This window comes from Eublepharis macularius, chromosome 3, assembly GCF_028583425.1.
Source record: "Eublepharis macularius isolate TG4126 chromosome 3, MPM_Emac_v1.0, whole genome shotgun sequence".
In the NCBI taxonomy this organism is placed as follows: Eukaryota; Metazoa; Chordata; class Lepidosauria; order Squamata; family Eublepharidae; genus Eublepharis; species Eublepharis macularius.
In genome coordinates this window covers 163075190-163093464 of record NC_072792.1, presented here as the reverse complement: position 1 = coordinate 163093464, position 18275 = coordinate 163075190, and the positions used below count along the sequence as shown (strand labels likewise).

At 39.2% G+C, this 18275-nt stretch overlaps 1 protein-coding gene across 1 annotated transcript in view; it reads left to right on the top strand.

Annotated features, from left to right (window-relative positions):
• Positions 1-18275, top strand: part of DYNC2H1 (dynein cytoplasmic 2 heavy chain 1) — a 217617-nt gene that overhangs the window by 33196 nt on the left and 166146 nt on the right. Inside the window, exons 26-40 of the mRNA XM_054973537.1 lie at positions 1519-1901; positions 2356-2488; positions 2584-2701; positions 3257-3369; positions 3462-3581; positions 6265-6415; positions 7065-7267; positions 8178-8360; positions 8784-8966; positions 11663-11886; positions 13027-13142; positions 14298-14497; positions 14935-15199; positions 16286-16493; positions 17818-17947. Of these exons, the coding sequence (XP_054829512.1) occupies positions 1519-1901; positions 2356-2488; positions 2584-2701; positions 3257-3369; positions 3462-3581; positions 6265-6415; positions 7065-7267; positions 8178-8360; positions 8784-8966; positions 11663-11886; positions 13027-13142; positions 14298-14497; positions 14935-15199; positions 16286-16493; positions 17818-17947 (2730 nt within the window). The remainder of the gene's footprint in view (positions 1-1518; positions 1902-2355; positions 2489-2583; positions 2702-3256; positions 3370-3461; positions 3582-6264; positions 6416-7064; positions 7268-8177; positions 8361-8783; positions 8967-11662; positions 11887-13026; positions 13143-14297; positions 14498-14934; positions 15200-16285; positions 16494-17817; positions 17948-18275) is intronic.

Below are 18275 nucleotides of genomic sequence, written 5' to 3'. Positions count from 1 at the left end.
CAAAGAAGCCAATAGCCAAACTTACAAGAGTAACCACTGGCCCAAAGCCTCTAAATGTAAACAGAACCAACAAGCCCAACAAAACCCACATCAAGCCAGAGAATCCCAGCAGAACCATGGGCCAGTGTGGCAAGCCCAACACAACCATTGTCAAAGCAGGGAATCCAAGCCAAACCAACTGAATTGAGGGGCACTGTTGCAAGCCCAACAGAACCAACGTCAAACCACAGAAGCCAAGCAGAACCCAGGACCAATGTGGCAAGCTCAAGAGAACCAATGTCAAACCAGAGAATCAAAGCAAAACCAACCTGTCAAGACAGCCATTTAGACCCACCGAGATAGTGACATGGTGATGTCACTTTCCCAAGGAAAGCCTCAAAAAGCAAGACGGGAGATTTGGAGTACCCGAGTTCTTTCTCTTCAATCTGCAGCCTATTCTGTCACTGTCTCTCAGGAGGAGCCACAAGAGCTGCAGCTGCCCTTCCTCACTGGTACTCCTGTTCCCTATCAACCCTGCAAAAACAAACACAACAGCATGCATGCAGTTCATTTTAGGTGCTTTTGTGGAATCTGCTTACTTTAAATAGGATACTTGTCTATTTTCCTAACATCTCTTGTTCCAATGATATTTGTGGGTCTTTTTCTTTATGACAGTGGCAAAAACAATACACTTGGCACAGATTTTTGCACAGATTTGTGCCAAGTGGTACTGAGCCCCGCCAATGTCCTCCTGTGCAGCACAACAACTAGGGTTCGGTTGAGGGGTTTTTTGGAACGTAATTTAGAAGGCGGATTTTACACAATGGCAAGTTAAAAGTTCTAAAAAGAGCCAAGAGATGAGAACCCAAAACAAGATCAAGGAAAACTATTTTTAAAAGAACCTGAAAGGGGGGGGGACGCTCCAGGTCAAAAACACCCAGAAAAATTTGAAATAATGAAGTCCATTGTGATGAAACCAGTCATAAAGATAGCCAGCCGCAGGACAAGAAGAAATTTTCCCTGTTAGGCAGCAGCAGGTGCATAAATCCAGGGCAGAGATCAGAGGAGCAGCAGCAGCACTTAAAAAACAACAACTAGCTTTTGAGAGGGAGCAGGCCTGCTTCTTTATACTCTTTGCCCATACTCATAATTGGGCAGACAATTCTAGCGATTCCCCTAATGTCTGATCCCATTGGCTAGGAGAGCTGACTCCCTGCCCCACCTCGCCCCCATTGCCCAGGAAGTCTGAAAAATTAAAGGAAAACAGGTCTGGGATCCTTAAAATACTAGCTCTGAATATTCCCAAAGATTTCTAGAATTTTTCAGGACCCCATTACCGATATTCCAGAAAACCTGAATATCTCTGAACATATCTGAAAAATACTAATAATGTATATTTTGAATATGTATATTTGGACTGAAAATATCCATTTCGGAGCACTCATTCCTATATTGTATTCATTTATAAATTGCATTTAATAACTATCTGAAATGGTTTAGTCCTTCGGTTAAAGGTGTATAATTTATTGTTTAAAACAGGATTTGAATAGTCGTGCTCATGGTGAGGTCACAATCAGAGAAGCTTTGCGTGAACTTGAACTCTGGGGAGCTGGAGCCATTTTTACATTAACAGACTATGAAGATAGCCATGGCCGGATGATGAAACTGATTAAGGACTGGAAAGACATAGTCAACCAGGTTGGAGATAATCGGTGCCTTCTTCAGTCTCTAAAAGATTCTCCATATTATAAAGGTTTTCAAGATAAAGTTTCTGTTTGGGAGAAGAAACTTGCTGAGCTGGATGAGTACCTGCAGAATTTAAACCAAATTCAGAGGAAGTGGGTCTATCTGGAACCCATTTTTGGTCGTGGAGCTTTACCCAGAGAACAGGGCCGCTTCAACAGAGTGGATGAAGACTTTAGGTGAGTAGTATTTTGTGTTACATCTTTGGCTTCATTTAATCTCAAAACACTTTTCTCAGTAGAATAGTGTAAAACAGCTTAAAATGTACGCAAAGCTCAGTTTATGACACTCTGACCAGTGTGGTGTACTAGTTAAGGCTGTCAGATGAGGATCTGGGAGAAGCCTTAGTAGCTTGCTGAATGACCATGGGCTAGTCACATGTCACCTAACCTACCTCACAAGGTTTGGGGGAGAATAAAGTGAAGTTAAAGGAGAGCAATGTAAGCTGTTTTTGGTCCTCATTGGGGAAGAAAAGAGGGGTATAAATGGAGTACATAAATAAAATTAATTTATGCATCTTAACATTCTGGAACTGAATTAGTAGAGTTGTGACTATGACAGATATTTGATTCTTCATATTTAAGCTAAAAAAAATTAAGACATATTTTCACACCATAATTTTTCTTTTTAAAGATCAATATTGGCTGATATCAAGCAGGACAACCGAATAATTTCCTTGAATGCACGAGCAGGAATAAGAAATGCCTTGATGACTATTCTGGACCAGCTTCAAAGATGTCAAAAATCCTTAAATGAATTTTTGGAGGTAAAATTTCTAATACTAATCCAGCACTGCCCAAAAGTGTAGAATTTTAGCTCCTAGCTGAAACATAACACATCTTAAATCTTTTTTTAAAACAGGAAAAGCGTTCAGCATTCCCTAGATTCTATTTCATTGGGGATGATGATCTTCTAGAAATCTTGGGGCAGTCCACTAATCCTTCAGTTATCCAGTCTCACCTTAAGAAACTTTTTGCTGGTAAGCTGCAATCCATCCCATTGCAATATTAGTGAAGAGATTTTATTGTTAGTACAAGAACCTTCAGTTTGTGTACATGGAATGATGGCCCAGCTTTGCAAATGATTTAGGTGGATTTTATCCTCACATGAGTTTTTATTAGCCCACTTATCTGATCATTAGAGTCAGCTCCCAATTTAGAAACAATTCCCTGTCTCATTGCCTAGAGTTTATTTTTTAGTTGCCTGTAATGATGAGGAAAGGTTGTGAGAAATTTGTATTTTCCCACACATGAAGCGCTGAGAGATTTAATGGTTTCCTGGAGCTGAAGACTTTCAAATCACCTTTGTTTATAGTAACCGTCCCTTAGAAATTTTAATTTTTCATCCCTTTTTTAAAAGTTCTGCATATGGAAAGCTGTAATATCTACTTCTACGATAGTGAACAAAATCTTTTTTCAGAATTATGCTTTTAAAAATTCCAGGGCCTTTTTTCAGGCATACATAATATAACTGTTAAGAAATTGTAAACAAACTTAATGCTCAGTTGTAAATAGTGTTATACCTTAATTAACAGGCATTCACAGTGTAAGCTTCGATGATGATTTTAAACACATACTTGCAATGAAATCGTTAGAGGGCGAGGTTGTACCTTTCAGAAATAAAATCCTCCTGTCAAACGATGTTGAGGTAAGACTGTAAGCTCCAAATTATAAAAATATTTCAGAAAAAAGCATTCTTTTATTATTTGTGACATTTGTCTGATTTTTTTTAATTTCTAGGTTTGGTTAAACAAACTGTCTTCAGAGATGAAGGAGACACTGAAGCATTTATTGATCAACTGTGTGACTATTGGGAAAAGATCACACGGTTCTATTGATCCTTCTCTTTTCCCCTCACAGGTAAGATTTTTTTCTCTTTCATCTCAATAGTTGTTAAAATCATGTAAGAAGAAACTTACTTGGGAGAACAGCTGGTATAAAAAGAAAGTACTTTTCCTGTACACTTTGCTTGTTAGTTAACAGGCTTAGAATGAGGTCTGCTTAAAATGATTTTAATGTACTGTATCTCCTAGTGTTGTTGTTTTTTTATAGTTAACCTTTGAAGGTCATGCACATCTTGCATAGGAAATTCTAGTAAAAGTGGAAAAAATGTTTTGATAGAAAGTATAAACATTATTAAGGTAGCTGTATATAAAATGTAATAGATATAAATTTATAAGCCTTTTCCACAGCCACTGCTGGGAATCTGCTCCAACAAAATGCAGTGCTAGGCATACCTAGACTTGGACTGTATACAACATGCAGGCTGAACAGAAGACTCCAATGCGTCTGTGGCTTATGGAAAAACCGCAGCTTCTCACAGCCGAAGCCTGCAAGCCTAGGGCAGCTTGTTCCAGGCTAGGAACTGTTGTGAATGCTCCTACTTGTAAATGATATCACTAGCTATTCCGTATGCCTTGTGCTTTCTACCTAGAATACTTTAGGAAAAAACATTCAGGTAGTGTATGGTTTTCATTTATGCCCTCAGCCTTTTGCATCACAGACACCATGAATCATTTGCAGGTTAAGGCACACTGTGAATGTTTAGCTCAACCTCTGAAGTGATCATTGTTACCTTTGGACCTTCAAGTAATCATAATAACCCTTTATATAGTTATGGAATCAGTTGCTTAAAGCAATGGTTCTCAACATTTCATATATGTTTATAGACATTCTGTTGATATATTTATCATTTATGGTAAGTGTTAAGGACATAAAAAAATTGCAGAGGCACAGTGGGTAATCCCTGGCAGGAAGAGTTGGCAGGAAGTGGCACATCAAAACTTGCTGGAAGGAAGGGTGACCAGGTGATCAGGAGAAACACCAGCAGTACAAGGTTACTGCTAGCAAGCTAAAAGTGCACAAGTGGATAATCCATGGCAGATATGGTTAGGAGGGGACAGTATGTAATGCATGCAGGTGAACATAGGGATTGAAGAAGAGCAAATTCTTAATAATTATGAAAACTGCATCCAACTTAGATTATTTCTGTGTCCCTCCAGTGATACATGTACCACAGATTGAGAACCACTGGCTCAAAGAACTGCTTGCTTATTATTACTTAACAAGTAACAAAGCCCATTGTGGGAAAAAATACAATGGGTTGTAGAAAGGGGAGGGCAGACAGGCAGGCATTGCCTCCTCCTCCATGACTGATCCTGGCCAGGTGAAGGTGGTGGGGGGGAGACATTGCCACCTGCTCCGCTCCTGGTCCCAGCTGGGTAGAGGCAGGAGGTGGGCATTGCCACCTGCTCTACTCCTGTTCCCAGCTGGGTGAAGGCAGGGGAAGGGCATTGCCACCTACTCCACACCCGATCCCAGCTCCTGATCCTGCTCTGGGCCTGATTCCTTCCAGGTGAAGGCATTGCCACCTGCTCCGCTCCTGATCTCAGCTGGGTGAAGATGGGGGACAGGCATTGCTCTGCTCCTGAACCTGGCTGGGTGAAGTGGGGAATGGGCATTGCCGCCTGCTCCACGCCTGATCCCAACGTGGGCTTCCCGCCATGGTGTGCTCTCAGAGGGACTGGGTGCCTCCTCTGGGCTTCCCTCCACAGCAGCGCCCCCTGGAGGCACACCAGGGTATGAAGTGAGTCGGCTGGAACATGGTTTGCCTTTAATGTAGTGTTATAGTTACTGACTGAAATTCTGTGGATTTGTGGTATGGTTAAATCTAAATAGATAAAAGTAGTATTAAGTTTTATTTAAATAGTTATTTTGGAATACTCGTACATTAAACATGGACTTGGTTCAGACTGCACAGTGAAGCCATGGGTTAATTAAACTAACCGATTAGTGAATAGTTTGAACTCCACCATCCTGCTAAACATTGTTAGTTTGATTATCCTCAAGCCATGCTCTGAAGCGGCTTATTAGCTGTAGTAAGTCTTACCTGTAGTTTTACATGATGTATGACTGTAGGCATCCCAAGTTGGGGAAGTCTGCATCCCTCCTCCCTTCACCTGTGCTGCTGCCTCTAGAGCTCACTTTGGACCTGGGAGCCACAGATGCCTATCTGGGAGGCATGTACGTGCCTGATCAGATGTGCTCTGCCAACAGAATCTGGCAAGTGTATCCCCCCCCCCAAATCTTCCTCCCTTCTGCCAGGGAACGAGGCAAGCTCTAGCAGCAGTGTATGATGAAACTAGGTGCAGGGGGAGGTTTGTTGGATGCTTGGAATTCTGGCCAAGTTTGTTGTGTCTTGTTTGGGTTTGGTGTGAGAAAAGGTTTAATGTTGGAAGCAAGACAGAATTACAAGGAAGGGGGCATTGACCTGTGGCCTTATAATAATGCAGACCAATAATAAGTGTCTTCGTGACATGGTGAAACTTAGCGTTAGCCTGGTGCCACAATGCAGGCTGGGATAATAGCTGGGTCTTTGTAATAGAGATGGGAGGAGGAAGACAGTGCATGGAAATGAGGGTTTATTGATGCAGACCAAGATGGAGTCTGTGAACTGAATCTTGGTTTCACAAACCATCTACAGCTACATGTGACGTCTGAACCAAGCAACGTTGTTGCTTATGAGTTCTGTTTTTTTCAATAGATTCTTTGTCTGGCTGAACAAATTCAGTTCACTGAAGACGTGGAAAATGCAATCAAGGAACATAATTTGCAAGAGATAGAATTAGAATTAATGGCTAAATTGGAGCATTATACCAGCATAGACACTAATACAGAAGATTCAGACAGTGCAGGTATGGAAGATTTGAAAGTACATGTTTGTGCCTGAAACACTCCTTTACTCTCATTTAATGAAATGACTTTGATCCTTCCTAAAATTTATGCTTGTGGGGAAGATGATTTTCACCAATTCCCCTCTTATACTAAAGATTTCTCCTTCACCCTGCCCCTGCCCCTCCATCAACCCCTTGGGACAGAATTTCAGAAGGCATGATAAACTTCAGGGGGGGGGGGGTGCATTTTTGTTCCCTGCTTCTTTATTTCACTGGTGGTCACTGTAAGTAGAAAACTTAAGTAGGATCCAAGCCATTGCTCATCTAGCATATGGTTGAAATATTATTAACTCTACAGTATATAGTTTACTAGTGACTTTCCCACTTAACTTTGATGCTATAAACCAGAACGGTTAGACATAATACCCAGTAACTTTACTGAATCCACTGGATTTTTACTGTGACCTATGATACCTCGCCATACTTTGTGAAAATTACTAATTACCTTTGGGGTTACCTATTGTCAGCATACACTTTTCCTTTAGATTTTTTCCCCCTCTTCATTTCTAAGCATGTGAAAATATAATGATGGGAGAAAGCAACATGACCAAAAAAATCCATCATTCTTTTAAACTACTAACCCGTGTCTCTAAAAATTATTTATTCCCAGAATCTGGAATCCTTGAGTTGAAGCTTAAAGCCCTTATTCTTGATGTTATTCATAATATCGATATTGTACGACAGCTTCATGAAGCCCAGATTCATAGTGTCGATGACTGGGTGTGGAAGAAGCAACTTAGATTCTATCTTAAGGACCAAAAATGCTACATTCAAATGGTAGATGCTGAGCTCCAGTACACTTACGAATACCAGGTACTATTTTCAGTTGAATTTTAAAGGCTGCATATTCTGTTCATCCTACGTGCTATCTATCTTCCTTTCATTAAGAAATACTGCTTATTTATTTTGATCTCTGATCAAGTTTTCAAGAGCTCCAAACGTGCAGTTGTCCCAGTCATTTTGTTGTGTGTAATAGGGTCTTACTCATAAAATAGCTCTCATACGTGCTGGATAATATGGGACACCTGCAAAATATTTTGCCTAGGATCCAAAAAGCTCTCTTAAATATGCTCAGCAATTGCATTTTTACAGTTTTTCTTTGCACAGCAGCCTTCCCTTTGTTTCAGAAGCTGTAAGATGTATCATAGGCTGCTTCCACACACGTTGGATAATCCCCTTTCAATACTCTTTAGTGAACATTTGAAACTGATTTTCCATGTGTGAAACAAAAAATCCACTTCAAAAGGATTGCGAAAGTGCATTATTCAGCATGTGTGGAAACGGCCATAGTAACTGCTGTTTCAGAAGACAAAATCCAAAGCACAAACTTAGTTTGGATCTGACTTGAATCCCAGCTGTTTTGCTTCCTCTAACCCTTGTGTGCCTCTGTTGCCACCAGCCCCTGTGTTCTTTTTGCCCTCTTGCTTTCTGCTTCTTCTTCTGTCTGTTCTTGGGTAGCTGTGGAATAACATGCTTATTTGTTTTCTAATAACATACTTCCTGTTTTCCTTAATTACACAGCCAGTTTACAGATCTGCAAGAGACTTCAGATAAGCTGTGCAGACATGAACTTCTGCATAGTATGTGTTTTTCATTAGTTGACACCCATGGATAATTAGTCATTTGGAGTTTGCAGTTTTATTGTCTATATTAGGACTGAGTTGGCCAGTTTATGAGTTTTAAGATAAAATACTAACTAATACTATGTGTGTTACATCTTTAGGGTAATTCTCCAAAGCTTGTTTATACACCATTGACTGATAAGTGTTACCTCACGCTTACTCAAGCCATGAAGATGGGCCTTGGAGGAAATCCTTATGGTCCAGCTGGAACTGGCAAAACAGAATCTGTAAAGGCTTTGGGAGGACTACTTGGAAGACAAGTTTTGGTTTTTAATTGTGATGAGGTGAAGTAACCCACATTTGTTCGGTTGTTATTTCTATCTGCTCAAAGATCTTTGGGTGGAGACATCATGGCCATTTTCTTTGTGCCTCCTACCCCGTCCCCACTCCCCTCGTAGCATTTTCAGTGCAACTCCTGAACGAGGAAGATCTATAGTCAAATAAATGAGGAATCTTCTTTTTTGGGTGCCATCTCCTCTGTGTGGTGTGGGGAAAAGTCAGGAAGTGGACAAGCCCAAGATCTACTCCCAGACTCTACATTTGTAGTTGTTTTGATGGGGCTTGTGCCAGTTCTAATTTCTACATATGGCTAGTTAATTACTCTATATAAATCTTCTCCCCATCTCTTAATATTTAATGTAGTGAGTCAGATAGGAAAGTTGGATACTGCAAGTGCCACATCTGAAGTCAACTTCTCTTGTTTTAAGGGCATTGATGTTAAATCAATGGGCCGAATATTTGTTGGTTTGGTGAAGTGTGGAGCCTGGGGCTGTTTTGATGAGTTCAACCGTCTTGAGGAAGCTGTATTGTCTGCTGTATCCATGCAAATTCAGACAATTCAACATGCTTTGAAGAAACATCAGCCTGTGTGCGAGCTGCTTGGGAAGGAGGTACAGTACAACATCCTGCCGTTATTCATGCTTTTCCCATGAAGAGAGGCTCACTTCCTTGAGTCAGTTTTATCAGTGTTCCTAGCTACTGGTGTGATACGCCTTTTTTTGTTTCTTCTGTTTGTGGTTCTGTCTAACGGACAAATGTATAAGGCCTTCATATGTAGAAGATCTAGCAGTAGTACCTGCAGACTTCTTTGCTGATAGCAAGTTTCCGTATTCGAAACCTCTTGCAAATCATGTTTTGCATAGGAAACAAAAAATAAAGGACAAATTGTCCTAATTCCAAACCAATGATAATGCTAAAGATTACATTAATTAAAATGCTCCATACTCTTTTTTCCCTCTCAAGAACTATGCTTGATTTGAAATGGCTAAATCAATGATGAAGGGGGAAAGAAACCCCTTCCAGATGGGAATACCATAGAGGCTTCTTCCAATTTGTGTAGGAAGGGAACACTTTCAATACATCTAACTTTGCTGTTCATGTCATGTTCACGAAGACAATGGTATCTTTGGCTGACTTTCTCTAAGTCTAGGGACTCCGGTTTTTTGTACATGAATGACGTGTAGATCAAATAGAAAGTCCAAGGTATCTGCATCACTGTTGTGACTCTCCAGAGCCAAGTCATTTGAAAGCACCAGGAGCATCTGATAATCCAGTTTGAAATCCTTGGTATATTGATTTCCTGTCAGGAGGGGATCTCATGGCTGAGATTTTATGCAAGCCCCCTACAGAGGCAGTTCTTCCCATTCCTAGGGGAGATGTTGGCCAAAGCATCAACTAGCTAATACTAGCCACACGACGGGCACTTCCAGATTTCCAGAACCATCCAAGGAAACAGAATTTGTTGGTCTAGACAGATAATGTTTTGGCCAAAGTGCATATAAATCATCTGGGACACGATCGAGCTTACTTCATGAGGGAGCATCCAAGATATTAATCTGGGCAGAATTTCATCTTCGATCAATCAAAGCCGAGCATGTGGTGGGAGTGGAGAACACAGTGGCAGTCTCAGTAGATAGAAGTTAGAACAGTTGGAGCAGTATCCCAACCTCATTCAACCAAATTCAGTGTTTTGGAAGCTTCCTTTTCATCAGCTGAAGCAGCTGTTGATAATCTGAAAGGCGTTACCTGCCGCTTAAGTATCTCATCTCCTGGAAGGCCAACTCAGTTATATCTCATCTTTCAAAACTATCCCTCCCCTGGAACCATTAGAGATTATAACATTGGCACTTACTGTGAAGTTTCATTCCATAGCAGTTCTGGGGTGGGGCAGTGTCCCAGTTAATGCACAACATGAGCTTGGCTTGGTTTTGCTTATTATTTTGGGATAGCAAGCACACCTCTGTTGTAGACTTAGGTGGCTTCCACACAGGGATGGGATTTTGTGGTTTCCCTGTTGTTAATGAGCACAAAAGCAGTGGGGCTTCCACATGGCAGGTTTCCCTGCCCCAGCCCCCCAGAAGTGGCCACTCCCCCTCCCCAGGCCACCAGGGCTTTCACCTCTTCACTTGTGAAGAGATGCCTTTTTACTTATATCTCTGCAAGGGGCTACAGACTTCTTTTTTAAAAATGAAAGCTATGAATTCAGAGAACCTGCTATACTTGTTGTTAAAATGGTTTACCAATATAATGATATTCTAGTGCTGACTTTTTTTGTAAAAGCCCCAGGTGGTGAGGACAGGGTCAGAGAAAATGGCTCCATGTGGGCTGGAAAAACCAAATTTTGCCACCGACAAAGCAGCCATCCAGACTTCACTGTGCTCTTCCTCAAAGCTTCAGAGCAAAGAAGGTCTGAGAAAGATCAGTGAAAATCTGACGAAACCCCCAGGAGTGCATGTATGCACCATGATGCTGAGGGGAGACAGGACAAAAACCACTTTTTGAAAGCATTGAACTCAGGGAAGATAACCCATGTGGAAATGGCCTTAGTCATTTCTTGTCAGGTGGTACATCCTTTCTCTGTTAATCTTTCTATTTTCTGCAACAAAAATGATTCTTCATGTTCTGTAGTTTCAGGTGGGTAGTTGTGTTGGTCTGCTGTGAATGAGCAAGATTCGTTAGAAGAGAGCTTGACTCTCAAAATCTTATACCCTGGAAAATCTCTTTGGTCTTTAAGGTGCTGCTAGGCTCAAATTTTGCTCTTTATGTTATGTAGGATTGTATAGTTATAGGGGACAGGTTAAGGGGCTTTTCCACACTCCAGTTCATTCTGGGTGCTGCAGGGAAGCCCTTTCTCTTGTTGCTGAATCCAGGAAGAGATGCCTTCCCATTTATTAATACTACCCCCACCTGGGAACCACTAAGAATGAAACTTCATGGTAAGTACTATTTTTCCTTTTTCAGGAGGGGCTCATAACCTGAAAGAAAGCACAAGAAAAATAATACAATAAAACCCATTGGGGTTTCTTCACTGGATCTATCTCTTTAGTGCAATTAATATCTCCACATTGAGGTAAGAATCCAGAAGAAGAATCCAGCAGAAGAAATAATATGGAGTCCTCTGTCACTTTTCCCAGTTTGTGGCAAACAGGAAATTGGGAATGCAATTTCTTTAGTAGTCATTGGGGCGTAGAATTGTGTTAAAAGTTTATAACACAAAGCTCTTAAGTATCTGGTTAGTAATTCAAATGATACATTTAATCCCTGTTAGTAAAGCTGTGTCTCATTAAAATGCATTTTTTAATGTCAGGTTGAAATGGATCACAATTCTGGAATCTTTATCACAATGAATCCTGCCGGAAAGGGCTATGGAGGTAGACAAAAATTACCAGACAATCTCAAACAGCTGTTCCGGCCAGTTGCTATGACTCGCCCGGACAACGAGCTCATTGCAGAAGTGATTTTATATTCAGAAGGCTTTAAAGAAGCTAAAATTCTAGGAAGAAAATTGGTGGATATTTTCAATTTAGCAAGGTAAGTATGTGGAAACTTATCTTTTCTTCTTCCCCCAGATAGTCTAATCTACTTTCTTCTGCTTATTTTTCTTTTGGCAGTAGATTTCTATTATTCCTGTATGATGAATATTGATTCTTCAGTGTTAACATATATCATACTTAAATATTAAATATTAATATTACATATTAATATTAAATCTGTAGAAAGAGAAGTTATTCTTGTGCAGCATTCTTGTAATATTGCTTTGATATAGAATAGTATAGTTATTAAGAACATGAGCTATGAGCTGGATAATCTTTGTTTGCGTATTAGCTCAGTCATGAACTCACATGCTACTCATAGTCTTTGTGTGAACTGATATGGTGCCATGTCAGATTAGGAGCAGAAAGATCTGGGTTCAAATGCTACTCAGCCATGAAGCAAATTGGTGACCTTAGGGTTATGGTAAGGATAAAATAGAGGAAAGAACCATGTAAGCTTCCCTGAGCTCTTTGGATGAAAGTTGGATAAAAAGAAAACAGATAACTCTGGTTTCTCCTTACCACTCCTCCCCCTATATTATGAGGGTACTATTAGTGGCTTATAATAGAAAGTTATTTTAAAAACTGCTAGGATAAAGTATACAGAGTGCTTTGTGGATTTGGGAACCATTTTGTATACATTCTTTGTAGAATCCCATATATAAGCAGCAAGCAGTTTGCTTTTGATTAATGCATTGTGTGATCTGTCTTGTGTCTCAGTGAGAAAGGCAGTCTAAAAACGAAATAAATAAATACATATTTTTTCCTCTCATTTATTTATTTACTTCATTTGTACCCACCTTTCTTCCCAATGGGGACCCAGATCAGATTGTTCTACTCTCTTCAGCTGCCTTGTGGAGGAGTGGGGCTCATTCCTTTTTGTTCTTTTGATGCTTCGCCCTATTCCCTTCTGCAGAGGTTAAGGATTTTATCTGCTTGTGATTGCCATTGAAATATATGTGTTGTTTGCTTTTAAATTAATTTATAAATTGTTATTTATGTTGTTGGCATATTGCTTTAACCGTTAGTTGTTTTGAACAAGCACTATGGAAAATCAGGAGATCAGTAATTTAAATAAATAAATAATATATGGTTATCTTAAATACATAAATAATATATGGTTATCTTAAAAATCCAGGGAACTTTTGACACCTCAGCAGCACTATGATTGGGGCTTGCGTGCCCTGAAAACAGTTCTGAGGGGATGTGGAAACCTACTTCGTCAGCTGAAAAAGAATGGAATGAAAGATAAAGGTAAAAAATGTAGTCCTTCTAAAAGTCTTCTTGAAGTAAATGTTCATAGGTTTATAATAATTTCATGCAAATTCTCTTGATCTTAAGTTCATTTCCTGCCAGAATGTATTTTAAAGCTTAATATGAGAACATTGAATAATTAGATTGTTGGATGTCGAAACAATTATTATCAGTTTCAAGAGAACTGGAGGATTAACAGATAGTTCATGTGAATCTGATTGCTGTTACTGTATGTTAAAGACATACCTTTGCATAGTTGGGGAAGGGGGCTGGGAGTGATTATTTTCTCTTCTTTTTCTGTCCCTAATATTTCTATTCTGCCGGTTTCTAAAAGGAAATGCTGCATCAGACAAAACCCAAAATCCAATGCTGCTTTTAAGTATTATTAAGATGATTGCAGAAAGAACTTTTTTCTGTTTTTTGTGTCAAGGGCTGACTTTCAGTAGATCACAGGGAGTGAGATGCTCTGCTATATACTAAACCCTGACCTAGAATCAGGTCATCCACAAATAATTTAGCGCTGGGATCCTCACAAATGTGCGATGCACTACAGGTGCACTACACTTCTGGCCACTCTCTGCTCCTGAGACGGACAACTCTCTGCATTGGTTGATTGATTTGATTTATTTAACTTGTATCCTGCCCTCTCCAAGAATGGGCTCAGGGTGAAATAAAGAACCTTTTTTTAACAAGCTGACACATCTTGTGGTTCATTAAAGTGAATCCAGCCAGATGCTTAAGAACCCCCCCTCTTTCTGCAGTGCAAACCTGGAAGTTAATGAGCTTCTGGTGGACTATAATAGATGGCTGATAAGGCAATCCAAAATGGTGCTTCACAAGTTCTGTGGGATTTCTGTAAAGTTATTAATTTTTTTCTATTTAGTATGATGTTAACAAGAACATTATTTTGACCACCAAAAAATGACCCTTTGGGTTTATGACCTGACTATGCTGGTATTGTACTTTCATAGCCCGTATATTAATCATTTCTCATCCCATGTCTACTAATTTACATCTGAAATCTAAGATGTCAGTTTACCATATGTAGTGGCTGAAGTTCTCCTGTAATATTAGAAATCAAATTGATAAACTTACCTTGCCACTTCAACCCAAAAATGATCAAATTGTGCCTTTTCTTTCTTTTCTCTTGTGCAGTTAATGAAAACCATATTGTGGTCCAAGCTTTGCGACTTAATACCATGTCAAAGCTTACATTTGCAGATTGTGCACGGTTTGATGCATTAGTTAAAGATGTCTTCCCCGGTATTGATTTTAAGGATGTAGATTATAATGAGCTCCACAATGCTTTACAAGAAGTCTTTGAGGAGGCTAATTTGGAAATCATATCTACCCAGGTAAATATCACAATGAGGCTAATCGTAATGCTGAGTACTTTAATTGTAACAACTTTGAAACTTTCTAGTGATTTATTTTGTTCACAAAAATACTAAAGGAAAAATCTTCCTTAAATCGAAATATTAATACATGTATGTAAAAGTAAGACAAGAATTCTTATAGACATGTGTAATCATTTCTATCGATTGCCATGTTACTGTTGCAAAACTGTAAGATTAGAGTCATAGTGTTTGAAACCACACTATGTTCAGTAGACTTTCACAGGCCCAACATAAACACTGAAATGTTTATGTTGGGTTAATAACACCCATAACATTACTTTATTCCCACTGGGAAACTGAAATTCTGAAAATGTCAATTATTTGCTGCCTATTAATGTGAGTGGAAGTCTCATTTTGTGCTGTTAATCATGCTTCATCCTTCTGGTTTTTCACAGATCAAGAAGGGTTTGGAGTTGTATGAACAACTACGTCAGAGGATGGGGGTGGTTATTGTAGGCCCAAGTGGTGCTGGTAAATCAACCCTTTGGCGAATGTTAAGAGCTGCCCTTGGGAAGATTGGCAAAGTAGTGAAATCATATGCCATGAACCCCAAAGCTATGCCTCGTCATCAGTTGTTGGGCCATATTGACATGGACACAAGAGAATGGTCTGATGGTGTCCTTACAAACAGTGCTCGGCAAGTGGTCCGCGAACCACCAGGTATGTCTGTGTTAGTCTTTATAATCCTATGCATGTTTATTTGAAAGCAAACCTTACCAAGTCCATTGAACGTTTTCAGGTAAATGTGTGTAGAATTGTGCCTTAGTATGTTTAATCTTATGGCAATATCAGAATAAGATTAACTAGGTTATTTTATGCCAGTGTGAAGGTACTCTCTAGTCTCTGTCAATCATCTTTGTGACAAGATTCCTTGAAATCAGTATCCAGAGCAAGCTACTAAAACTACCTTTATCTGAGAATATCAAATGCAAAGTTGAAAAACAGCATTCAAGCTTGTCAGAATTAAGGGAAGAAGCAAACTCAAGTCCTCTTCCAAAAGGATTTCAATTTAGACAGAGATCCAGAGGAGTTAGCCGTGTTAGTCTGTAGTTGAAAAATCTGACGAAGAGAGCTGTGGTTCTCAAAAGTTTATCTACAATAAAGTTGGTTAGTCTTAAAGGTGCTACTGGACTCTTTGCTAGTTTAGGCAAGGTTTTTTTACTTTGGGTATTTGAAATTTCTGTTGGTAATGATTTAGAATTAGTTAATCATTCTGATTACTGCTGCTAGCATGTGTATAACTAAGATGCTAAAAACTAATGATTATGGACTCTGACACTCTTTAATAAATGAAATTCTGCTACATAGAAGGGAAATGTATAAATCTCAATCAAGTAGATTTATGAGAAATTGGGTCTTGTTCATTGACCTCTAGAATATGAGAGTCTCTTACTATGTGCAACCATATGTATATATTTTGAATATGATAGAACAACTTGATAGGTTGCTGTGGTTGGTGCTGATTTGGGAGGGTGGAAGTAGCTTCCCTTATTCATAAGTTTAGTGACTTAAATTGTATTTCATTTGGTTTTAAGTTGTATTGTGAACTGCTCTAGGAACTGGATATGAGATTAAAATTGCTGTAGAAATATTCTAAATAAATAAGTCATATTAATATAGTTTCATCCAGTGCTCTGTATACACATTCCAGATGTAAAGTAAATCCCAATTTTAGCACCTCATGAAAGGTGGGTAGCTTTTTTAATTAATAGGACATGACAATATATTGTTGTTGCTCATAAACAGATATTACGTCATGGATAATCTGTGATGGTGACATAGACCCTGAGTGGATTGAATCTTTGAACTCTGTCCTTGATGACAACCGCCTGCTCACTATGCCCAGTGGAGAAAGAATTCAATTTGGCCCAAATGTGAACTTTGTATTTGAAACACATGACCTGAGTTGTGCTTCTCCCGCTACAATATCTCGCATGGGAATGATCTTTCTAAGGTAATGCATAATAACGTTTGACAGATGTGCATTAGAGTGCTTTACAATCTTCACACATGCTGAAGAAGGGGAAAGCTTCAACTTGATTTAAGTGTTAAATAAAACCGCATATTTTAACGTACCATGGTCTCATTTGGGTTTGCCTTTACTGTTTTCACTTGCTCTGTGCCCTTATCTATTTCATCTGAAAAATAATCAGTTTTGTGAATGAAATCCTTGCACAAATGTTCTCACTGTTGGTGAGCTCCACTTTATATGCTGGTACTGTATTGATTCTCTTGGAGTTTTCTGATTGCAATTTAAATGTGATTCCTATGTGTTTTTTACAACTCAGACTCTGAAGTGGGGTGTAAAAATGACAATCAGTTACTTTAGTGCCTAGCTAATGTGCTGCACTGGAACGAATAACTAATTTATTTATTACTGTAACCCTGGTATGATTCTTGATATAATTTTTATAGGGTTGTTAAAAGGGATTATATATCTCAAAATAAATAAATGAAAATTAGAGCTTTTCACTGAAATATGAATAAAAAGCATCAACATCTCAGTACAACCACTAGTGTACACACACAGAAATAGGCTTAGATTAGCTTTACTCAAAATATTAAAGATAGGTGGAAATCCCTTGTCTAACAGTTCATTCATGAGTGCAATGTCTTAGCTGCGCCGATCTCCATTTACAGGACAGGATAGTGTAGGAGTAAATGCCCTTTTCTTCCCCTCCCACCATGCTTATAGGTGATGGTGCTGTCATATAACAACATCTTGGATAAGGTTGCCAACTCTGGGCTGGGAAATTCCTGGAACTTTGTGGGTAGAGCCTGGAAACGTGGAGTTTGGGGAAGGGAGAGAACTCAGCAGGGATGTGGTGCCTCCAGAACTGCCCTTTTTCTCCAAGGAAACTGATTTATGTAGTCTGATAATCAGTTGTAATTCTGGGAGAACTCCAGGCCCCACATGAAGGCTGGCAACCTTGCTCTTGGCAGAGGACTCAAATAAAGTTAATATAGTTTTCTGATAATGTTCCTTGGACTGGGGTTAGAGATGTGACCTTATCTATTATAATGCCTTGTGATGCATTATCTATTATAGCACCTTGTGATGCATAATTAGAGTAGCTGTAAGTAAAATAGGAAGGTATAATTATAACCTACTTACTCCTAATATATTTTTTTTAAGTTGGTTTTACAGCCTGTTATTGAGCCTGATCATTCTGTTACCATCCCAGATTGGAGCCTTCTGGTGCATGAATGGTTTGTTATAATGAAATAGGAATTACAAAAATTATTTTGGGTTTAATCTGAGGTATATCTAATTCTAGTGATGAAGATACTAATCTTAATTCATTGATAAAATCATGGCTAAGAAATCAGCCAGAGGAATGCAGGCGCAATCTTGAAAACTGGATTGGGGACTATTTTGAGAAGGCTTTAAATTGGGTCCTAAAACAGGTGAGTAGCTCAAGGTTTTTAATACATTTCAAGTTTCTTAAATTCTATTTGGTCAGTGTAAAAAAATTCCTTGTCATAACTCTTATCTTTGATATCTAAAGACTAAAGGTGTATCTTTATTCAGAAGGGTAACATCATCTATTAAAAAGTTACTATTGTTACCCGCATTTTGTGTAAATTCAGTCATGGTGTCTGATAGATGTGCCCCTTCCTTGAAAGCATCCAGTGACTCTACTTGGCTTAGAAGTAAGAAAGTAAAGAAGGCCAGGAAGGGGCGGGGGTAGGAAGGGGGGGGGGATAAGCCAGGAGGGGGGCAGGAAGGGGGGAT